The sequence below is a fragment of the Ursus americanus genome, chromosome 29, assembly GCF_024610735.1.
Source record: "Ursus americanus isolate L20-20 chromosome 29, mUrsAme1.1.p, whole genome shotgun sequence".
NCBI lineage: Eukaryota > Metazoa > Chordata > Mammalia > Carnivora > Ursidae > Ursus > Ursus americanus.
In genome coordinates, this window is record NC_142155.1 from 23,592,413 (window position 1) to 23,617,282 (window position 24,870).

The 24,870-nt window shown below is 39.8% G+C and overlaps 1 protein-coding gene and 1 long non-coding RNA gene across 3 annotated transcripts in view; one reads left to right on the forward strand and one right to left on the reverse strand.

Moving 5' to 3' along the window:
* The window catches only part of LRRC1 (leucine rich repeat containing 1), a 119,291-nt gene extending 117,017 nt beyond the window's left edge, over nucleotides 1–2,274 (reverse strand). Inside the window, exon 1 of the mRNA XM_045802582.2 lies at nucleotides 1,845–2,274. Within this exon, the coding sequence (XP_045658538.2) occupies nucleotides 1,845–2,003 (159 nt within the window). The 5' untranslated portion in view covers nucleotides 2,004–2,274. The remainder of the gene's footprint in view (nucleotides 1–1,844) is intronic.
* A 99-nt stretch (nucleotides 2,275–2,373) lies between these two features.
* The window catches only part of LOC148107515 (uncharacterized), a 72,206-nt gene continuing 49,709 nt past the window's right edge, over nucleotides 2,374–24,870 (forward strand). For both annotated transcript variants that reach the window (XR_015722262.1, XR_015722263.1), the window contains exons 1-2: nucleotides 2,374–2,955; nucleotides 5,140–5,198. This is a non-coding gene — a long non-coding RNA (uncharacterized LOC148107515). The remainder of the gene's footprint in view (nucleotides 2,956–5,139; nucleotides 5,199–24,870) is intronic.

The window sequence follows — 24,870 nt, forward strand, 5'->3', positions numbered from 1 at the left end:
GTTAGGATCAGTAAGAATACCTAACACTTCCAAAACCCATAATTTCCCCTTACGAAGCTGAATTCTCCAACATTACAGGAAAACCCACAAACTTTGCAGAAGGGAGTGAAAAGCCAATCCAGTCAAAGGAAATGTTCCAGTTCTACTAAAATAAACAAACAAACAAAAATACCACAAGGAACACTGAAACATTTCTAGTTAAAATAACTTTTCAATCTTTAATAACTTCATTCTGACACATTTGAAAAGTATTAAATAACATAGTCTGTATTTCTGGCGATAGCGATGCCTAAAACTTACTTAAACAACTTAAGGCAGCAAGTGAGCTTATGACTTTCAAGTCACATTTAAGGAAGTTAAAGGCCAGACAAAGCCATGTGTTTGGAAATGCCTGCAAAATAATAAATGCCTGAGGGAACTGGATGGCTTTTCTGCTTCTAAGCTAAATAAAGCCTGGGGGGCTTTGCAAAGATCCTAGTGAGGATTATCTCCATGATTACATACAGCAAACCATCCAATCCCACATGAACCAAGGAAAGTTAATCCAAGAAGAATAACACTTGAAATATGAAGAAAAACACACTATTCTGCTTTTTAAAACACACGATCAAGGCTAAAGAACTATCAGGTCATTTTAACAAGCCAGAACATCTGACTAGTGTTTGTGTGACAGTGTCTCGGTCTTCTGTTAACTAAAGGACAAGAAAGATATCTGAGTTGCAACTCCAGCCCTCGGGTCCTCCCCGCAACTCCCAGCAGTCTAGTCTCCCTACTTCCTGCACACCTTTGGATTACTGCACACCGACTTCCTGCACACCCTTGGATTTGTGATACCTTCCTCTTCGAGGGTTACTCAAGCTAAGTTCCCGGCGCAAGCTCCAAGGTTAAAAGTTCGCAGTCGCAGACCCTCCATTAAAGCTCAATCAGCATCTGTCGCTTAACAAGTTCAGCCTCAGCAGATATTAATTTACGTAAACAACTCTGAAGAGGTAAGGCACCACTGCAAGGGCAGAAGTCAGCAGGCTGAATGTACCCGCTCCGGGAGAGGCGGCTGCAAGACTGGCCCGTCAGGCACAGCCTCTGCTGACGTTCACAGCGGCTCCCTCCACGCAACAGGTCCACGCACGCAGTGCCCCAGCAGCGGGCACCTGCCCACAGCTCCCATGGCATAGTTCTCCTCCTGTCCGATCTCCTACCCACCCCCAATTCCCGACCGGTCCCGGAGCCTAGGACCCGCCAGCCAAACTACAGCACTTGCAAGCACTGCCCATCAGCGATAAGGCCCAGGGCACATTCCTCGGAAGATGCCGAGATAGTGCGGCTCTCCTGAGCGCTGCCCACCTCCTCCGGACCGGCCGGAGCCAACCGGGAAGCGCGCCCTGGCCAGTGATAGGGGAATGCAGAGCAGGGAAACTGTCCAGGGAGCGGATGCCACGCTCTGTCCTTTCACCCGGGAACAGCCCGAGCCACCTGGCTCCTCACCTGCCTGGGTACAAGCACCAGCTGTTAGTACTTAGACGTGTTATCTAAACTACTTAGAACCAGAACGTTTCCCTAGTCGCACAAGCTCTAGTGACTACCTGGAAAACAGCAAGTCGCTCGCTTTGTACAAAATGACAAGGAACTTTTAACGCGGACGGGGCGGGGGGGGGGGGTGCGGTAAGGGAGGAAGAGCAGGTGAACACAGGTAGTGGTGGTTCTGTGGGACCTGCGGACCGGATCCGGAGGTGGAAGGGGGTAGAGTGGGGAAGAGAGGAGTCGGCGGGAGAGAGGAGGGAAAGAGGGCTGGCCAGGCTCGTCTGTGTTCTCCCGAAGACGGCGCGCAGGTGAGGCCGGACACTCACCTCGGGCAGCTCGCGGAGCTGGTTGGCGTCCAGCAGCAGCTCCTCCAGGCTACGGGCGTAGCGGTAGATCTCCTCGGGGACGTAGACCAGCGAGCAGTGGCGCTTGTCGATGGTCTCCACATGACGGTTGCACCGCCACAGGGGGATGCAGTGGAACATCGCCGCCCCCGCCGCCGGGTCCCGAGCCGAGCCGCGGAGACCCGGGCTCTGAGCCCGCTCCGCCCGGCGGCTCCGCTCCGCCCGCTGCCCACTCCGCACTCGTTGGCTCCCGTGCTCGCTAGATCCTCGCGCCGGGGTTCGCGGTCCCAAACACTCCCAGGAACCTCGGGCGGGAGCCCCAGCCGCGTCCCAGCGCCCCCGCCCGCCAGCCGGTGCGTCTCCTCCCACCCTCCAGTCGCGCCGCCGGGGCCGCTACTGCCGCGCGGAGCTTCCTACTCGCGGCCGCCGCGCGACTGAGCATGCGCGCCAGTGGGCGCGCGCGAGGGCGTTTCCCGGCCCGGGGGATGCTCCGCTCCGGGTTTTCCTGGAGACCTGGAGGCAAAGAGAGGGTCGAAACCTGCGGGCCGGGCGCAGCCTGTCCCCCTACTCAGGCTGAGACTCGGGGAGCGTCCGGCCCTCCGACGAAGCCTGACTGCAATGGAGTTTGGGGTAAATTGAAGCAGAAGAGAGGCGGCCTGAGGGGAGCAGAACAACTTTGATTTTTAGTTATTTAACTCGCTCTCGTCTCCTCGCTCCCCTTCCCCAAAACAACTTTCTCTTCCGGGGTCAGGCAGGACCGCCCCCGAAGCGTACCTTGTGCGCCGTGGGCGCCCAGAGCTACGAGATTCGGTGTGATTTTGAGGTGCCCTGCCTGCCAGCAACCCCAGAATTGAGCGGGCTGCCCTCAGCCGCGCACCACGCCGGGGCCCCGACCGTGCCCTCTGGTCCGCGGGCACCGCCTGCAGGCTGTGTAACCTGGGCGCACATCTTCAGGAATCATTGTTTATACACAGAGTAATAGGAAGTCCCTCTCCCCATACCATCAAAAGCATAGGAGTCAGAGTCTGTAAGATTATCACTGGCGTGGATGCACCGCATCAGGAGTCCAAACGCAAAAAACGAGGTAGCAAAGGTGAGTTTCCGAGCTCGTTCTAGCCCGACCAGATGTTGGCCCCTGGCGACTATTTTGGGCTAGTGAGAAGAGAGGAGTGGGGGAGGTGGGGCAGATTGGCTGGGGGCTGCCAGGGCAGCATCCTCCCTCCAGTTCCTGCGTTTCTGCACCAACACGCAGTATCTTGCAAAGGGAGATTGTAGCCCAAGAAGGATTAGCTGGGGAGGAATCAGGAGGTTCGCTACTGGGTAATAAACGACGGTTCATTCCTTTACCCCTGGTTGGTTCCTACAAACTAGGACCAGAACCCAGGACTTCTCTTCTCCCTCTCTCCAGAAAACCAACTGGCTCCTTTACAAAGGGCTGCGGACCAGATCAAAGTCAGTCACATTGATGGATTGTCTTTTCGGTCCTACTGTCACTCTCTCCCAGCTGCCCCCTAGTTCTCACACCTTTCCCTTCAAGATTACACCTGTGGCCTCTGCCAAGACACCATGGGCTCTGCCACCCCAAATTGCCAAAGCTGAAATCTGGAGCCACCCAATCCACTTTTCTGTAGAAGACTGAAAGCTGAGCATGGTTAGTGACCAAGGGAATTTTTGGTCTGAAACTAGTTTATACAAGGCATACGTGTCTACACAGACTCCCAGTTCCAACTGTGTGCAGGACAGTTTCCCACAGGGTTAGCGAGGAGGAGGACACTTCATCATTTCAACTCTGGGAGGAGGGCTCCTTTCTCCCCCATCAGTGAGGATGGATCTGAGTACCACTTTGGTTTTGAGCCCAGAATTGTCACCTTAACTTTCTAATTCAGGTCAATCCCTAAACTCCATTGCCAGACCCACTCTACTCTCTCTTTCCTTTGTCCTGGTGTGATTTCTACATTCTCACAGAAGAAAGGCTACCTCGACTTTGAACCTTAGCCACTCTTCCACCGTTCTCACATTCCAGAAACCTATTTTGTGCCACTTTTAGTGGAAAACTGTAGTTTCTGATTTGAGTCTGGAATGGTAAACAAGTCACAGACTTGTCTTTGCAAGTTTTCTAACTGCTTTAAAAAACAACAAAAATAAAGAAGGCCTGGCTCCTTCATCCTAATCTGTGACTTCCAGAGATTACCACACTTGGTTATTTTAATAAACACCAAATATGTTTTAAAGATATAGCTGGTCTCTTAAAAAATTCAAACCTCAATTAGTATTCCCCGGGTGTGTCTCTATGACACTTATACTTGCGTTATGATTATTTTTGTATCACCTTAATCCTAAGGAGATTGTGACCTCTTGGACAACAGGTAGTGTCTCATCTCATAGATCCCTACAGCGACCACAATGCCACACGCACATTAAATGATCAGCAAACTTCTGTTAACTCTGCGAAATCAAGGGCAGAATTCTTGACTTTCTTTGTCACCAAGGATCTACCTAGAATTTGTCTTTTTTTTTTTTTGTCTTTTTTTTTTAATCCACTGACTATAGCACAGCTAATATGCTTTGAAATTCTCTAGCTTTGGGACTCTCAGAAGATGTTATTGTTAGGCCTGCCTCTTGGTTTGTTTTTGTTTTTGATTAAGAGAATTTTTTTTCATTTCATTTTATTTTTTTCATCATGATATGTACTCTTTAATCCCCATCCCCTATTTCTCCCATCCCTCCCTCCCCTCTGGTAACCATCAGTAGATAAGACCATGTTTCTTGGTTTGTCTCTTTTTTTTACTTTGCTCATTTGTTTTGTTTGTTAAATTCCACAGATGATTAAAATCATCTGGTATTTGTCTTTCTCTGACTTATTTCACATAGCATTGTGTTGTCTAGCTCTATCCATGTTGTTACAAATGGCAAGGTTTTATTCTTTTTCATGACTGAATAATATTCCATGATGTGTATATACACCACATCTTCTTTATCCATTCATCTATTGATGGACACTTGGGCTGCTTCCATAGTTTGGCTATTGTAAATAATGCTGCTATAAACATAGGAGTGCTTATATCCCTTTGAATTAATGCTTTTGTATTTTTTGAGCAAATACCCAGTAGCAAAATTCCTGGATCATAGGGTAGTTATATTTTTAACTTTTTGAGGAACCTCCATACTGTTTTTCATAGTGGCTGCACCAGTTTGCATTTCCACTAACTGTGCAAGAAGCTTCCTTTTTCTCCATATTCTTACCAACAATTGTTTTTTCCTGTGTTTTTTATTTTAGCCATTCTGACAGGTGTGGGGTGATACCTCCTTGTAGTTTTGATTTGCGTTTCTCTGATGGTAAGTGATGAACATCTTTTCATGTGTCTGTTGGTCATCTGTATGTCTTCTTTGGAGAATGTCTATCCATGTCTTCTGCCCATTTGTTAATTAGATTGTGTTTTTGGGTATTGAGTTATATCAGTTCTTTATATATTTTGGATACCAACCCTTTATTGGATATGTCATTTGCAAATATCTCATTCCATAGGTTGCCTTTTAGTTTTGTTGATTGTTTCCCTCACTGTCCAGAAGCTTTCTATTTTGATGAAGGCCCAATCGTTTATTTTTGCTTTTACTTCCCTTGCCTCACATGTATAGAAAAATGTTGCTATGGCTGATGTCAGAGAGATTACTGCCTGTGCTCTCTTCAAGGATTTTTTATGGTTGCAGGTCTCACATTTAGGTCTTTAATCCATATTTATTTTTGTGTATGGCTAAAGAAAGTGAGGGTTATGGCTAAGTTTCATCCTTATGCATCTGGCTGACCAGTTTTCCCAGTACCATTTGCTGAAGAGACTTTTTCCCATTGTATATTCATTCCTCCTTTGTTGAAGAGTAATTGATCATATAATTATGGGTTTATTTCTGCACTCTCTATTCTATTCTGTTGATCTATGTATCTATTTTTGTGCCTGTCCCATACTGTTGTAATTACTACTGCTTTGTAATATAACTTGAAATCTGGAATTGTGATACCTCCAGCCTTGATCTTTCTCAAGACTGCTTTGGCTTTTCAAGGTCTTTTGTGGTTCCATACAAATTTTAGGATTGTTTGCACTAGTTCTGTAAAAAATGCTCTTGGTACTTTGATGGGGATTGCATTAAATTTGTAGATTGCTTTGTGTAGTATAGACATTTTAACAACATTTGTTCTTCCAATCCATGAGCGTAGAAGCTTCTTCTTTATATTGTCATCAGTGTTTTATAGTTTTCAGAGTACAGGTTTTTCACCTTTTTGGTTAAGTTTATTCCTAGATATTTTATTGTTTGGGGAGCAATTGTAAGTAGGTATTGTTTTCTTACTTTCACTTTTTTTTTTTTTTTTTTTTTTTTTATTTAAGTAGGCTCTATGCCCAGCACGGAGCTCAATGTGAGGCTTGAACTCACGATCCTGGGATCAAGACCTGAGCTGAGAGGCAGATGTGGGGGTGCCTGGGTGACTCAGTCAGTTAAACATCTGCATTTGGCTCAGATCATGATCCTGGAGTACAAGGATTGAGCCCCTCATGGAGCCCTGCATCAAGCCCCACATTAGACTCCCTACTCAGTGGGGAGTCTGCTCCTCCCCCCCTCATGCTCTCTCTCTCTTTCTCTCTCTCACTCTCTCAAATAAATAAATAAATAAATAAAATCTTAAAAAAAAAAAGAGAGAGTCGGATGCATAACTGATTGAGCCACCCATGCACCCCTCTTAATTTCACTTTCTGCTGCTTCATTATTAGTGTGTAGGAATGCAACAGATTTCTGTACATTGATTTTATATCCCATGACTTTACTGAATTCATTTGTCAGTTCTAATAGTTTTTTGGTGGAGTCTTTAGGGTTTCCTATATACAATGCTGCCTAGAATTTGAAACATTAGTCTGGTAAGAGAGAAAAAAATGAAAACACCTTGTGAATTGAAGAATAGGGAACCAATTCTTTATCCTGAAGAGTTTTAGGCTTTCCTTGTTGATATAATTTCTAGTGTTGTTCCCCATATACAAATATCTTGATTGTATTGGTTGTTGCATGTGTGTACACATTTATTTAGGTCATCAAACTATACATTTAAAATGGGAACTTTTATTATATAAAATTATTAATAAAAGAAGTTTTTAAAAGTTAATAAATAATATACAGGTAAATGTATTTAAGAGGCAGTCATAAATTACTTCTAGGACTAGGAATCATGTTGTGTTATTTATTTAATGCCCACTGTTGTGCCAGGCACTAGCTTAATTTTCTGGGGAAATAAAAAGGAATAATACAGAGCTTTCAGTCTTACTGAAAGAAAAGCAGTTATCTAGGGAATTATAGCAATCATAGTAAAATTTTTTTCCTTAATCTAGGGAGTCTCATCTTTGTCCTATAAAAAGTTACTTGGGATGCCTGGGTGGCTCAGTCAGTTAAGTGTCTGCCTTCTGCTTGGGTCCTGATCCCAGGGTCCTCGGATCAAGTCCTGCATTGGGCTCCTTGCTCAGCAGGGAGCCTGCTTCTCCCTCTGCCTACAGCTCCCACTTGTTATGCTCTTGCTCTTGCTGTCTCTCTTGCAAATGTATAAATAAAATCTTTAAAAGAAATTAAAATAAATTTAAAAATTAAAAAGTTACTTGAGTGGCCCTCCAAGTTATTTATATACAAGTCAGATAAGCAAATTAAATCTTATTATATGCAATGCTGGACTCTAGGAAGAAATTTGCAATAGAATCCCAAAGCCCTCTGGGAGAGGAAGCACTCACACCCTAACCTCTGTTTCTTCAAATTTGAATTTAAGGACATTTTTAGAGATTATATATCCCTGCTATAAGAGAAGGACACCTAAACCATTCAAAAAAACATGAGAACCTATACAATCTCATGGGTAAATCAGTTTAGAATTCAACAATCTATGTAATCAGAAGTAAAGATGCCACTCTAAGATTTCTCTGATTTCCTCTTGCTACCAAATTAAAATACCATCCTCCCCATCCCTGGCTTTTTACTTGGAATGTGTAGCCCATTTACATTTAATATAATTACCAGTTAACACTTGAACAATGCAGGGGTTAAGGGCACTGACCCCTGCACAGTAAAATATTCCTGAGTAACTTATGACTCCCCAATATCTTCTAATAGCCTACTGTTGACCAGAAGCCATATGGATAAACGTTTAACACGGAGTTTGTATATGTATTATATGCTGTATTCTTACAGTAAAGTAAGCTAGAGAAAAAAACATGTTTTTAAGGAAATCATATGGAACAGGAAATACATTTATAGTACAATGCTGTAAAAAATCTACATATAAGTGGACTCACACAGTTCAAACCCATGTTGTTCGAGGGTCAACTGTATTGCTATGGTTGGATTTAAGTCTACTATGTTTTATTTGCTTTCTATCTGTACCATCTGATTTTTCATCCTCTGTTCTTCCTTTTCCACCATCTTTTGAATAAATAAATGATTGTATTTTGTCTATAGACTTTCTAGTTGTAGTGCTGCTCGAGGGATTACAATATACATCCTTAAATTTTCACAGTTTACCATGTATATACCAAAAGATGTAAAACATAAGACTCTTGCAATTATCTAGGTCCATTTGCCACCTCTCTGCTCCTTTATGTTTTAGCTTTTATGTGTATTACATTTACCTATGATATAAGCTCTATCTACAATAGAATTTTATAATTTTTTAAATAACCATATGTATTTTAAAGAAATAAGAAAAAAATAGACTCTTACATTCACTCATATGTTTACTATTTCCAATGTTCTTTATTCCTACCTGACCTCATTTCTCTCACCTTTCAGTGAAATTCTGTTGGCAAAAGATTCTCTTAGTGTTATTATGAAATATCTTTATTTCACCCTAATTCCTTCCTTAAGAACAGCTTAGATGAAATCAAACTTCAAACTCTTATGTCTTAGTCTCTTCAGGCTGCTATAACAAAAATACCATATACTGGGTAACTTATAAGCATCAGAAATGTATTTCTTACACTTCTGGAGGCTGGAAGTCCACAATCAGTGCACCACTAGATTTGGTGTCACATGAAGACCTGCTTCCTGGTTTATAGATGTTTTTCTTTTCAGTATGTCTCCACACATTAGAAAAGGATGAAGGAGCTTCTGGGCTCCCTTTATAAGGACATTAATCCCTTTCATGATGGCTTCACTCATATGATCTAATCACCTTCCAGAGGCCCTACTTCCACATCGGGGACTACATTTCAACAATATAAATTTGAAGCAGGACACATATTTGGCCTATAGCATCTTATTATCTCTGTGGTGCATGGCAGCTGAAATTTTGTATTCAGTTATTTTCTTGTTAATGGTGCTGCTTCAAACAGAGCTACACATGCATAGTTAAGGGGTCATAGGTGGAGTTTATATGCAGAATTTGGAGCTTCTGTTCTCACTCAGTCCCTTCCGAGGTTTCCCTCTTTCACTTCCCAGCTGCCGTGGTCACTCCAACTCTGATCTATCACAAGTCAGTCAGATTTGCTATGAACATTGCCTGTTTTAATTTAGTCTTTAAATTTTAGTGGTTTTATGTAATGTAGTGTCTATGCTTGCCAAAGCCATAAAAACAGAAAACTCACACCATGGTATTTCCTTCTTCCAAGTGTACAGTCCCCTTCAGTTCCTGCTTGCCTTTGGTCACTCTCTAGTACCTTCAGATGGTTTTGTGTTTGTTTTTTTTTTAATATTTTGTCTAGCATTATAATTGTTATCTATGGGAAAGTTAGTCTGATAGTAACCACTCAGTCATTACTGAAAGAAAAACGCTATTCATTGCTTTTTATTAATTATAATTGTTTATTTATTCAGCTTCACAGATTGTAATAATATGTGGAAAATCCAAAATTTCATATTACATAGATTTTAATCTACTCCTCCATTCAGAGAAGTTACAAATGAGCAGCTTGAATTTCATGTGCTTTTCTGTTTTTCTCAGTCTCCTAATAAATGTGCTAATGATGAGTCAAATATTGAACAACATTTTGCCTTGGTGGAAATGGGCCAGACACTAATCTGTCATGCGGGGTGGCATAAAGAACTCATAATTTTGCATCAAATATTTGCATCTGCCACTATTAGGGATTAGATCATAAGTGAATCATATTAACTCCGATATCCATTTCTTTATTTCTACAAAAGACATGAAAACTGCCACCTTCAAGAAGTTCTTGAGAGGACTGAATTAATGTAGTGGAAAGAGCTTTCTGTACTGCAAAAAACTACACATTAGGTATTAGTCATTGCCAATACCCTTTTCTCAGTTACCAGCTTGAAAGAAGGCCTACCATGTGAGTACTCTATTTGGGAAAACTATATGGTGGATTAGTAGAAATGAGACTGTGAAAGTATTTCAACATGAATGAGAGTACACCAGGGGAGCCCAAGCAAAACAAGCACCTGCCACTGAATCCATCCTGTTCCCAGCCTCTGCTTCATAGCCTCTTTCTCCAATAAAACTGAAAACTTGAGGGCTGAAGCATAGAGGCTTACAAGCAGTCTTTCCTCAGGTTGTGACAGTGCTTTACATTTGTGTAATGTTTTACAGTTCAAATGAACTATCAACATACATCATCTCAATTGATCAAAATGCATCCTGTAGTCATTTAAATAAACACAGATGCCTCATTTGTTTTCCACCTTGATTTACAAAGGATTTTAGAAGATCGTACAGATCAATCTTATCTTAGATCACCTTTATTTTATAGTTAACGGTTCTTACAATGTAAATTAAATCAATATGGACACTAAGTTTTCATCGAAGGCCAAGAACTACTTTATGAATATTAGAGAAAAAGATATCAACCAACAGAAGTGTGCCCTTTCTACTGAGCAGTGCCATTCAGACAATTCAAATACCACTACTAATAATTAACTAAAATAAAGCTAAAGAATGTCATGTCTCTCCAGTTAAAATTCCATCCATAAAATTGAATTCTGAGAGGTGCAAATGATATCTCATTGTGGTTTTGATTTGTATTTCCCTGATGGTTAGTGATGTTGAACCCCTTTTCCTGTACCTGATGACCATTTGGATGTATTCTATAGTAAAATGTCTATTCAGTTCTCTGCCTGTTTTTTAATCAGATTGTTTGCTTTTTTATTATTGAGTTGTACATGTTCTTTATATATTTTGGATATTAATCCCTTATTGAACAGTGAGTAGCTTCTCCCATTCAGTAGGTTGCCTTTTGTTTTGTTGATGGTTTTCTTCACTGTGCAAAAGCTTTTTATTTTGGTGTAGTCCCAATAGTTTATCTTTGCTTTTGTTTCCCTTGCCTCAGGAGACATATCTAGAAAAATAATGCTAAAGGTCAATGTCAAAGAAATTACCGCTTACGTCTTTTTCTAGTTTTATGGTTTCACGTCTCACATTTAGATCTTTAATCCATTTTGAGTTTATTTTTGTGTATAGTATATGATAGTGGTCCAGTTTCATTCTTTTGCATATTGTTATCCCATTTTTCCAGCACCATTTCTTGAAGAGACTGTCCTTCCCCCATTGTATATTCTAGATTCCTTTGTTGTAATTTAATTGAGCTTATATGCTTGGGTTTTTTTCTGGGCCCTCTATTCTGTTCTAATAATCTATGTGCCTGTTCTTATTCCAATACTGTATTATTTTGATTACTATAGCTGTGTAACATAGTTTGAAGCAGGAAGTTTGATGCCTCCAGCTTTGTTCTTCTTTCTCAAGATTGCTTTGGCCATTTGGAGCCTTTGGCGGTTCCATACATATTTTAGGATTGTTTGTTCTATTTCTGTGAAAAATACCATTGGAATTTTGGAATATTAGGATTGCACTGAATCTGTAGATTACTTTGGTTAGTTTAGACATTTTAATATTAATTCTTTTAATCCGTAAACAGAGAATATCTTTCCTTTATTTGCGTCTTCTTAAATTTCATCAGTGTCTTATAGTTTTCAGTGTATGGATCTTTCACCACCTTGGTTAAATTTATTTTATTCTTTTTGTTGCAATTGTAAATGGGATTGTTTTCTTAATTTCTCTTCATGATAGTTATTAATGTATAGAAACACAAGTAATTCAGTCCATTGATTTTGTATCCTGCAACTTTACCGAATTTGTTAATAATTCTAAGCTTTTTTATGGAATCATTGGGATTTTCTATGTATAGAATTGTGTCATTTGCAAATAGAGACAATTTTACATCTTTTCTGATTTGGATGCTTTTATATTATTATTACTATTATTATTATTACTAATTATTTATGTGGTAGCTCTGGCTAGATCTTTTGGTACTATGTTGAATAAAAGTGGCAAGAGTGGCCATTCTGGTTTTGTTCCTGATCTTAATGGAGAAGCTTTCAGTTTTTTATCATTGAGCTTCTGTGGGCTTATTATATATGGACTTTATTATGTTGAGGTATGTGCCCCCTATACCCAGTTTGTCAAGCACTTTTATCATGAATGGATATGGAATTTTGTCAAATGCTTTTTCTGCATCTATTGAGATGATTACACGACTTTTTATCCTTCATTTTGTTAATGTGGTGTATCACATTGATTTTGAGTATTGAACCATCCTTACATCCCTAGAATAAATTCCTCTTGATCATTGTGTATTGTTGAATTTGGCTTACTAATATTTCATTGAGGATTTTTGCCTCTGTGTTCATAAGGGATATTGACCTGTAATTTCCTTTTCTTGTGGTGTCCTTATCTGGTTTTGGTAGCAGGGTAATGTTGGCCTCATAAAGTGAATTTAGAAGTGTTCCCTCTTCTATTTTTTTGGACGAGATTGAGAAGGATTGGTAGTAATTCTTCATTAATTGTTTGGTAGAATCCACCACTGAAGCAGTCTAGCTCTGGACTTTTTTGTTTTTGTTGGAAGGTTTTTGATGATTGATGCAATCTCCTTACTAGTATTTGGCCTTTCCGGATTTTCTATTTCCTCATGATTCAGTCTTGGTAGATTGTGTGTTCCTAGGAATTTATCCATTCCTTCTAAGTTGTCCAATTTGTTGACATATAATTGTTCATAATAGTCTCTTAAGATCCTTTTAATTTTTATATTAGCTGCAATGTCTCCTCTTTCATTAATAATTATATTTATTTGATTCCTCTTTCTTTTTTTCCTGGTAAGTCTAGCTAAAGATTTGTCTATTTTGTTTATCTTTTCAAAAAGCCAGCTCTTGGAGCGCCTCAGTGGCTCAGTCAGTTAAACATCCAACTTTTGATTTTGGCTCAGGTCATGATCTCAGGGTTGAGTGGAGAACGCCACACTCAGCAGGGAGTCTGCTTCTCTCGTTCTCCCTCTCCTTCTGCTCCTCTCCTTGCTCATGCACATACTCTCTCTCATAAATAAATAAATAAATAAATAAATAAATAAATAAATAAATTTTAAAAGCCAGCTCTTAGTTTCATTCATCTTTTCTATTGTATTTTTTTTTTAAAGATTTTATTTATTTATGTGACAGAGAGACAGCCAGCGAGAGAGGGAACACAGCAGGGGGAGTGGGAGAGGAAGAAGCAGGCTCATAGCGGAAGAGCCTGATGTGGGACTCGATCCCGGATCGCCAGGATCACGCCCTGAGCCGAAGGCAGACGCTTTAACGACTGCGCTACCCAGGTGCCCCCTTCTATTGTATTTTTAGTCTTTATTTCTTTTATTTCCACTCTGATCTTTATTATTTTCTTCCATCTACTAACTTGGGGTTTTCTTTTTCTAGTTCCTTGAGATATAAATTTAGGTTGAGATCTTTTATTTTTCATAATGTAGGCATTTATTACTATAAACTTCCTTCAAAGAACTGCTTCTGCTGGATCATATGTTTTTGTATACTTCCATTTTTACTTGTCTCAAGTAATTTTTTATTTTCTTTTGATTTCTTCTTTCACTCATTATATGTTGAGTAGCATGTTTTTTAATCTCCACATGTTTGTGAATTTTTGTTTTCTTTTTGTAATTGATTTCTAATGCCATCCCATTGTGGTCAGAAAGGATGCTGCTATGATTTCAATCTTCTTAAATGTATACTTGTTTTATGGTTTAACATATGATCAAAACTGGAGAATATTCCTATTCACTTGAGAAGAATATATATTCTGCTACTGTTGGATGAAATGTTCTGTAAATATCTGTTAAGTCGATCTGATCTAACATGTAGTTCGAGTCCAGTGTTTTCTTATTGTCTGGATGATCTATCAATTGTTAAATGTATTGAAGTACTCTATTATTATTTTGCTGTCTATTTCTTTCTTCAGATCTTTATCTAGATCTCTCTTCAGATTTGCTTCACATATTTAGGTGCCCTTATGCTGGGTTCATAAATATTTACAACTGTTATATCATCGTGTTAGATTGACCCCTTTATCATTATGTAATAACTTTCTTTGTCTCTTATTACAGTCTTTGGCTTAAAGTCTGTTTTGTCTGATTTAAGTACGGCTATCTCTTCTTTTTTTTTGGTTTCCATTTGAGTGTAATATCTTTTTCCATCCTTTCATTTTCAGTTTGCATGTGTCTTTGAAGTTGAAGCAAGTCTCTTTTGGGCAGCATATGGTTGGGTCTTGTTTTTTTATTCATACAGCCACTTTATGGCTTTTTTTTTTTTTTTTTTTTTTTAAGATTTTATTTATTTGACAGAGATAGAGACAGCCAGCGAGAGAGGGAACACAAGCAGGGGGAGTGGGAGAGGAAGAAGCAGGCTCCCAGCGGAGGAGCCCGATGTGGGACTCGATCCCGGAACGCCGGGATCACGCCCTGAGCCAAAGGCAGACGCCTTAACGACTGCGCTACCCAGGCGCCCCTATTTATGGCTTTTGATTAGAAAATTTAGTCCATTTACATTTAAAGTAATTGTTGATAGATATGGACTTACTATTACCATTTTGTTAATTATTTTCTAGCTGTTGAGTAATTCCTTTGTTCCTTTCCTCTTGTTCTCCTTCTTTGTGAATTGGTTATTTTCTGTAGTGATATGCTTAGATTCCTTTCTCTATCTTTTGTGTAACTGCTATAGGTTTTTGCTTTGTGGTTATCATAGGCTTACATAAAAGCATCTTATATTCATAATCGTCTATTTTTAGATGATAACAACTTAACTTCAAACACATTCTAAAGCTTCACATTTTGACTCTCCATTGCCCAGATTTTTTTGTGTTTGGTGTCAAAATACAGGCCTTTTTATCTTGTGTATCCTTTAACAAATTATTGTAGCTATCGTTATTTTTAATACTTTTGTCTTTTAACCTTCACACTAGATTTATAAGTGATTAACTACTATCTTTACAATATTGGAGTATTTTAAATTTAACTATATGTTTATCTTTACCAGGGGGAATTATACTTTCACATGTTTTCCTCCTACTGATTAGTACTCTTTCATTTCAGCTTAAGAAAGACTCTAACATTTCTTATAAGGCTGGTCTAATGGTGATGTACTCCCTCAGCTTTTGCTTGTCTGGATTACTCTTTATCTCTCCTTCATTTTTGAAAGAAAACTTTGCTAGATAGAGTACTCCTGATTGGCAGGTTTTTTTCTTTCCATTTCCTTCAGCTTTATTATTATTATTTTTTAATATATTGTACCACTTTCTTCAGGCCTATAAAGTTTCTGCTGAAAATTCTGATGATAGCATCTTATGAGGATTGCTTTGTACAGAACAGGTTGTTTTCTCCTTGCTGCTTTTAAGAATCTTTTCTTGTCTTTAACTTTCGACAATTGAATTATAATGTGTTTTGATGTGGGTCTTTTTAGATTCAACTTGTTTGACACGCTCTAGGTTTCCTGGATTGGATGTCTATTTCCTTTGCCAGGTTAGGGAAGTTTTCAACCATTATTTCTTGAAATAAGTTTTCTACCTGCCTCTTTCTCTCTTCTTTTTCTGGGACCCTTATAAAGTGAAAAATTGGCCCACTGGATGTTTTCCCATAACTCACTTAAGCTATCTTCATTCTTTTTGCTTTTTGCTTTTCTGATGGGATAAATTCCACTGCCCTGCCTTCAAGGGCTCTGATCTTTTTCTCTGCTTCATCTCATCTGTTGTTGAACCCCTCTATTAAATTCACATACACATAGATTATAACTATGTTTATATTCAACAGAGTTATTTCAGATTTTTGAATCTCTTAAGTGATGTAGAAAATAAGAAATTTGTAAGAAAAAACTTAAACCCAATTCTCTTCCAGATCATAAGGTACAATTATTAATAAAAGCTACTAAATTAAGAATTCAGTGAATCTCAGCCCTGGCTCTTCAACAGAATAACATTGGACATCAAAAGATTCACCTCTTTCTTTCCTGTTTCTCATCCTAATGAGCAGATGGGGTAACAAAGTTTATAAGGTCTCTGACAACTCTAAAAGGACTATGATTATACTTCTTCCTCAAAATGTTCTCCTTATTATACCTTTTAGTAAACATAAATGGCACAAAGTCCATCATAATTAAGTGATCCTATCGGGTTTTCATTTTTATAAACATTTCTCTTTCATGATTCACAGCCAGTGCACCTGTTTTTCCATTATAACTTTTTGTCTCCCCCTTCCCAATGTAGCTATCATCATCAAATCCTCTTGCCTTAAGATATTTACCTGCTCGTGGCTCCTTATATTTCTTTCTTTAATTGTTCATCTGCTTCATTTCTGCCTACTTTCCTGAGAAATAACATTTCAAAAGCAGAAATTGTTTAGTTTAATAAACTTATTGGCAACCCAAATAATTAAATACTATTGCTAATAACATAGACTTTCAATAATTTATAGAAATGGAAGAATACAAAATGTCAGACTGTTATTGTTGAATCTACCTTTTTAATATCCAAGCAGAGACTTATGTAAAGTACGTGTTTTAATATTTATACAGTAAAGTTTTAATATTTATAACACTTATTTAATATTTGATACGTTTTACTAGTTACTTATACATATTTTTGTATTTATATAATCCTTCTTCTAAGCCTGAGAAGACATGAATATCAAATTTGACCAGTGTCCGTCCCTCTTGGGAGGCTAACACAATTAGGCAATGCTATGACTAAGAGCAGCCACAGGATAAAGGGGTAAAAGGAGCCAAGATCATCCCAAGGCAGGACACTTCACTCTGGGGAGATAGCTAGAGCTATGACTTAATTGGGAATAAAAGACAAGTTGCCCTCCAAATATGGGACTGGGAGTAATATTTATATTTCACCATGGCTACCTATCTGATCTTTGCTGCTCTCTGAGGAAGGAAGCTTGTGCGTGTGTGTGTGTGTCTATAGACCAAAGGGGGGGAAGTGGGTGGAAAATGTACCAAGGAGACAGCCAAAGGGGAAATGGTTTTTAAGAAACCAACTCAGAGGAAAAGTATAATTATGTATAGAGTGGGAAATTAAAGGTACAGATAGCATGATAACTTGTAAGACTATGAAAAGAAGTCATTATTGTTATTATTTTTATGTTGTGGAGTATGTTGAAGCTTTATTGCTGGTGTAGCCAGTTATCTGCTTAGCAATGTGTATGTTTCCAAAATGTATAAGTCCCTTGTGTAAACACAGGACTTTCCATAAAAACTTTTCTATAAAATCAGTGAAATAATTGGGCACATCACAATCCCTAGGCTAGCTCTCTACAATATTTAAACCATGTAGTAGAAAAACTCTCATATGACCCCAATTATCTCCACATCTTGATATTCAGGCTGTGTATTATTCCTTCCTATAAGAAGACTATGTATGGCTTCCATCTTGGGGGCTCTCATCTCATTCTCTTGGATTGCTTCCTCTGGAGGAATCCAGCTGCCTTGGCCTGAGAGTCCTGTGGAGAGGTGCCCATGAGTAAGCTTGGAAACAAATCTCCCGAAGCATGTAAATAGCCACATGAGTGAGCTTGGAAGCAAACACTCTCCCAGTGGAGCCTTGAGATGACTGCAGGTCTAACTGACATCTTGACTACAACCTCATGAGAGACTGAACCAGAACCACCAGCTAAGCTGTTCCCAGATCACTGATGTACAGAAACTTTGAAATAGTAAATGTGTATTGTGTTAAACTGCTAGGTTTGGGGTAATTTGTTGCAAAGTAATAGATAACTAATATAAACCAAAACAGGTAACATAGCTGAAATGCTGTATGAGGTGCAGCAGAAGAGTCAGAATCAAGGTAGGCAGAGGGTTGTATAGGACCCAGATGAGGAGTGCTCACTAAGCACCTGTGTTGTTCTAGGCACAATGCCAGGCACCTTACAGACACATCTTAGGTTATTCTCGTTACATTGTAACACTGGCATCATTATCCCCACAGCACACCCGAGTAACCTATCATTCTGAGGGGTTACTTTGCCTAACTTTATACTGCTAATAAGTAGCAGATGCTGGGTTTTGAACTTTCTCTCCTCCATCCTCCATATATACATATGTATACAGAATAGCTCCAAAGCTCCTGCTTCTATTACAAGTCTAATTGCAATGAATAAGGCAAGCAGATACTTTATAACACTGATAACGAGTGAAAATGCACCCAGCTGAGCCTTTCAGACATAGACCTAACATTTTATGTGATCACAGCTGAGGCGGTATGAGTAGAGCGCTGTGGGAGCATGAAGAGAGCAACTGCTTGTAGTGCGGATGAGGATGTAGTGTGGGAAGAGGATGGAGGGAAAATCCCACAGAGGGGTTTATGTTAGAAATGAACAGCACAACTTCTCTGTTGCCCCTGTCGGGGCCTGAGCTCTAGAATCAGACTGACATGGGTTCAGACCAGTTACTGGCTCTGTGACCCAGACAAGTTACTTCTTGCTGCCATAGTTTCTTTATCTATACTGATTAAATGAGGCAGTGCATATAAATTGCTTGGCAGAGGGCCAGCTATATAGCAAACATAGATGTTCACAATTAATAATGCTATTGTTTTCTCTTCAAAACTGATTTTCTTTTCATGAGTGTGTTATTACTAGTATTACTTTTATGCTTATCAGCCTGAGTGATGTTTTTAAGGGGGAGATAATATTTCCCTATGCTAATCAGCCAAGAGTTAAAGGAAGAAAAAAAGAGAGACTATGAGAAAAGGAAAAGATGGGTGAAAACAAACTGTGTGTGATTGGGAAGTAATGACTGCATGAGGCCAGTGACTGTCTCAGGGAACCAAGGCAGGGAGCGAGGCTGCCATGTGGACTCTCTTTGTGGGGAGTAAAGACTGTGCATTTTTCGTATTGTCACACCACCATCAGGTCCACAGTCATTCAGTGAGTGTACAATGAACTCATTCATTCTTCCATTCAGCAAATACCGTGGAAACTTCCTGTGCACCATCAGGCTTCCGTGAGGGTAGCAGGGCAGAGCTTATATACTAATAAGGCAAGACAGGCAATGAACACATCACCTACAAAATAAAACTGTATGCAGAAAGGATGAATACATTTGGAATATGATAACTGCCAGGGAGACAGTAAAGCAGGAAAATGGGCTGGAAAGACAAAGGAGGGTGTTGTGTTATTTTAGCGAGGGTGATCAGGAAAGTCCTAGATGAAGCAAGAGATGCTGCAGCTGACAGCAACACGCCCCCTTCGGTGCCCTGCGGCCAGAGCCTGCGACACACTCATGCAAGTGCTGAATCAAGGGACAGGAGGGAATGGAAAGACTAGGTACTGGCTAGTTTCCAAGTGTCTGATAATTAACTTCTAAAGTGTAAAGGCTATGATCTCTTCTGCAAATAGTTTTTAAAAATATATTTAATAATCATTTATAAGAAAGGAAAAGTATGCTTTACTCATCTAGCCAGAATTCCAAACATGCTGTTCTTCGCCTACATTGATTTGCCAGTCCTCCCTGTGTTGTTTGCGAGGCTGTCCAGGACTACTATGGTGAGGCCAATGAGGAGCTGAGGGTGCGTTTGTGTGATTCTGCAAGGAAACGCCTTCCCAGATTTTGTATTCCGGGCTCCTTGCTGGCCTCACCGTAGTACCAGCCCTGATTATATGGTTGATTGACTCTGTTAGTGGGTTGGGTTTTGCTTTTGCATTGTATTGTTGACTTAAAAAATTTTGGTATGCGCTTCTTTAAAATGTCACGCAATACAAAAAATTAAAGGGAAAAAGTAATAAAGCATCCCACGTCCTACTGCCCAGAAATAACTACCATTAGTAATTGGCATACATTGTTATAATCTCTCTATGCATATGTAAAGAAAGAAGGTTGGTAGATATATAAGCAATGTAGTTAGTCAAAGAGATAAACAGGTATAAATAGAAATTATTTTATAAAGAGAGAATAATACTACACATGATATTTTTAAGAAAAAGATTAAATCTGATTTTGTCTTAATTTAATTTAAATTACAGGAATGACTGAAGCTTAGGTAAGTGTTTCTTTACCCAAAAGATTTTTTTTTCCCCGAAAAGGTACTTATAAAATTAAGGAAAAATAGTTATTGAAATTATTCGAGTGTGGGGGGTGTTATCGAGAATGCCAGGGCTGAGAAGAAGAGCTAGATTTTTCCAATTCAGTGTTGATTTGCTCCAACTAGAAAAGATGAGTTGATTAGCACACTCACTTTGCCTCCAGACTTCTGAATTTTTATTTTCTTTTATATTCTATATTCTGAAACCATAATTTACCCAGTAATCTAGAGAGAAATTCTGTAATTGATTCACATTAGTTTCCCTGTTCCTGTCCTTGCCCCCTACAGAATAATCAGCTTTTCAGCACCTCAGTTTTAAATATGAATGGGCAATCAAAAATCACAGGGCGTTCTGGGGATTCCTCCTATATTAAATAGTGGAACGAAGATAACTTAAAAAAATTAAAAGACCCTTAGAGGATATAAGAAAAGATAATTAGAATTCTACTTCTGGTTTCTGATGTGACAGTGTAAAAGCTTCCACAGACCTACTACTCAGTAAATGTTGTGTTCAAAAATAAAAACAAAATTGTGTTCAAAAACAACAATTTAAAATCTCTGGAAATTATCCCAAGGGCAAAGAGCAAAGGAAGACACATTTATTCAAGAAAAATCTGCTAAAACTTCACAAGAAGTCTGTGGCATTTGAACAAAGACTTGCTCCTTTACCCCCTTCCCAGCCTAAAGAGATAGCAACTCCATCCAGACAGGTACCACCAAGAACACAGGGCTCCCTGTGCCCCCCGGGTCCTAGTCAGAGGGCCATATTCTCAGAAGTGGCAGGATATCACGTTCCAGCTCATCTCTGAGGCCAGTATTGTTCTGATACCAAAACCAGACAAAGGGGCGCCTGCGTGGCTCAGTCCTTAAGCGTCTGCCTTTGGCTCAGGTCGTGATCCCAGCGTTCTGGGATCGAGCCCCACAGAGGGCTCCCTGCTCTGCTGGGAGCCTACCTCTTCCTCTCCCACTCCCCCTGCTTGTGTTCCCTCTCTCGCTGGCTGACTCTGTCTCTGTCAAATAAATAAATAAAATCTTAAAAAAAAAAAAAAAGAAAGAAAAGAAATCTCCAGGCACAAAATAATGGATAGACTAAACTGATGCTTTCCGAAGTGTGCCTGAAAGACAATGATTTAGGATGTTGGGAGAAAAATCTATAATAGCTTAATTGTTTTTATCTCACTCTTTTAAAGATTTCATTTATTTATTTTAGAGAGAGAGTGTGTGTGAGTGGGGGGAGAAGTAGAGGGGGAGGGACAAGGAGAATCTAAAGCAGACTCCATCCTGAGCACAGAGCCCCTTGCAAGGCTTGATCTCAGGACTGAGAGATGGAGACCTGAGCTGAAACCAAGAGTCAAACGCTTAACTGACTGAGCTACCCAGGTGCTCCTATCTCACTCTTTCAGATGTATTTTTGTGTGTATGTTTTAGAAATACATCAGTACGGTAGTATATGATTACAGCATATAAATAAGTAAAATATATATTGGGAGAGTTGATTGAGAAAAAGGACACGTTTGTTTAAGAAAAATCACAAGTAATTTGTAGGGTGATACTTAAGCACCACATAAATATTGTTCTCCAGCCATCTTTCATCTACCTAGTAGTTTTAGCTTTCATTGCTGATTTTTGCCTGCATCAATTATTTCTCTTTTTTTTTAAAGATTTTATTTATTTATTTGAGAAAGAGTGAGTGAGAGCACGAGCAGGATGAAGGGCGGAGGGAGAAGCAGACTCCCCGCTGAGCAGGGAGCCCGATATAGGGCTTGATCCCGGGACTCTGGGATCATGACCTGAGCCAAAAGCAGACGGTTAACCGACTGAGCCACCCAGGCGCCCTACATCAATTATTTCAATGGGAACTGCAAAAATAATGCTTTTTCTAGGTCTATTCTTCCTCCTAAATTTGTTAACTACTTTCGTACTATGAAGGAAGAACTTTTTTTTTTTTTTAACTGGGGATAAACTGGGGCCATGGAATTTTAAAATTTCAGCCACTGATGACCATTGATATCCTCACCAGAGCTCGCTCTTTATAATTTTGCACGTTGTGTTTTGCACATCTCAGGGAGGGTGGGTGAGTTGACATAGTAGTCATTGTAGACTTGTATAATTATTGTGACAGTTTTCTGGAAGACAGAAAAAAGTGTTGAGGAAGGGCCTCTTTTCTAATTTAGACAGAGTTGCATTTGGGCTAGTGGCTGGGACATATGTACCCCATCCCTAGCCACTCACCTTGGAACCTTGGAAAGGCAATCAGCATCTGGAAACCATTCCAGGGTCTGGTCTGTTCCCAGGTGTGCACCTCTCCCGAAAACTCTATCCTACCCGACACATTTCCACATTCTTAGCTTCTTATCTACCATCCTTTATCATCTACTGATTGATAGCATTGAGGCAACACTAAATAATTTGGGGTATTTTCTATTGTGGAGGAAGAAAGGGAAGGTACCTGTCTTTCATTGACCTAAAGGTTTCTGATGTTTCATATGCTCACCATGTTTCAGGATTTTCTCTCTTCTGTCCTATGCAGGAGTAAACAGTATCCACCATTAATTTCTTTATCTCCTCATATTTCTAACAGACTGTAATTCTACAAAACCGTACATTTTGCAATGCATTCATAGGCAACCAAGAGAAATTGCAAGACATCTTACGCAAAAACATTTGCATACCAAGTCCCCATGATTTTTTCTGAAGACAGTCTCTATCTAGTGGAGCAGAGCAAAGTGTCTTCTTCTGGGCTCATTAAACATCTGCAGGATCACTCTATTCCTGGCTCACCTAGAGCAACTGTCTGCTTGAAAGCTGTCACATCCACCTCCCCTTTGTGCTCTGTGTTAGAGCAATTCACAGAGGGATGGAAATTTTCCAGTTTTTTCTCTCCCCCTTTTGCCCAGGGAACCTGTTGGCAATTACAGCCTTTACTTGACAAGGTCCTTCTGACCCAGCATGCTGATGGCAGTTGCCTCCAGGAGGGTTCAGCAGTTTTAGAAACAAGGTGACAGTTATCTGCTTGGATATCCACTGGCTACCACTTTTGTTGTTAAAACTTTTCCAAGACTTTTGAGGGTGGTTATTTCTTCTTGTACCGTCGTGACAGTTTTCTTATCTCACCATGGGTGCTGTCGTATTATAATTAAACTCTGTGCTCCAAAATAAAGTCAGAAGTGGCGATTACGTTACCATCAGCCGAATGCCCCTAAATCCGTCCCTATGGAATTTAGAGAAGCTTCATGTGGTGACTTTAGTTTTGTTTGCTTTTAACAAGAACTAGTCTAAAAACTAGAAGACAGGTTTGAACCATCCTGTCTGTATCTTGAAGTCAGGACTTTTCCACGTTGGCACTATGAACATCTCAGATTAGGTAACTCTTTGTTGGGGAGAGGGTGTCCTATGAATTATAGGGCATTCACCAGCATCCCTGCCTCTACCCACTAGATGCCAATAGGACCCTCTTCTAAGCTGTGACAACCAAAAATGTCTTCAGACATTACCAAATGTTCTGCGGGGTAGGGGGACAACAAAATCATCTCTAGGTAGGAATCACTACTCTAAATAATGAAGTATTGATACCGATTGTGTTCTGTTTGGTAGCATACATTTCCTTCTTCCATTCTTTCTTTTAAAAGCCTCACAATATCTCTGCTTTGCCTAAGCATATAATAGAAATAAAGTCTTTAATCTTCCTAATTTTTCTAAAGGGTTATCCAAAGTGATGCCTAATGAGTTTAACCAATGAACGGGGAATAGGGAGGGGAATCCTTTTATTCTGTATAATAGACTAAGCAATGCCAAACAACTTTAAAAATACTAGAAACAAATTGATGTATTTGAAAAACGAATACTGGTTTTCACCAAAAAAAAAATGAGAGTATTTGTCTAAAGGATGATGTGAATGCAGTCAGAGATCAATGTAATTGGGGCACCTGGGTGGCTCAGTCAGTTTAGAGTCTGACTCTTGATTTTGGCTCAGGTCCTGATCCAGGGTTGTGAGATCGAGCCCCATGGCGGGCTCCCAGCTGGGTATGGAGCCTGCTTAAGATTCTCTTTTTTGGAACACCTGGGTTGGTTAAGCATCCACCTCTTAGTTTCAGCTCAGATCTGATCTCAGAGTCGTGGGATTGAGCCCCACCTCAAACCCCTCATCAGGCTCCATGCTTGGTGCAGCATCTGCTTGACTTTCTCTCTCCTTCCCCTCACCATCTCCATCCCCTCCCCCGTGCACACTCTCTTTCCCTCTCTCTAAAAAAAAATAAATCTTAAAAAAAAAAAGATCAATGTAAGGATGGTCACTTGATGAGAAAGAAACAGGTGTGACAAGTGATAATGTTGCATAATACCAGCTGGCACTCACATAGTTACTCTGTGCCAGACTGTGCTTTAGTTGCTTTGACCTCAGAACAGCCCAGGAGCGGGACACCGTTGTCTCCATTCCATCAGTCTGGAAATTGAGACACAGGCGAGGTTAAGTATCAGGCTTGAAATTACCAGCTAGGAGGTGGCAGAAGCAGGCTAGGAATCCAGGTAATCTAGGATCAGTGGCCATGCATTTAACCACTATCCTAAATTCTTCTCAAAGCACAAAAGTTAACTGGTCGACTCACTTAGATTTGGCTTGGAATCCCAGCTCTGCTGGGTGAATGT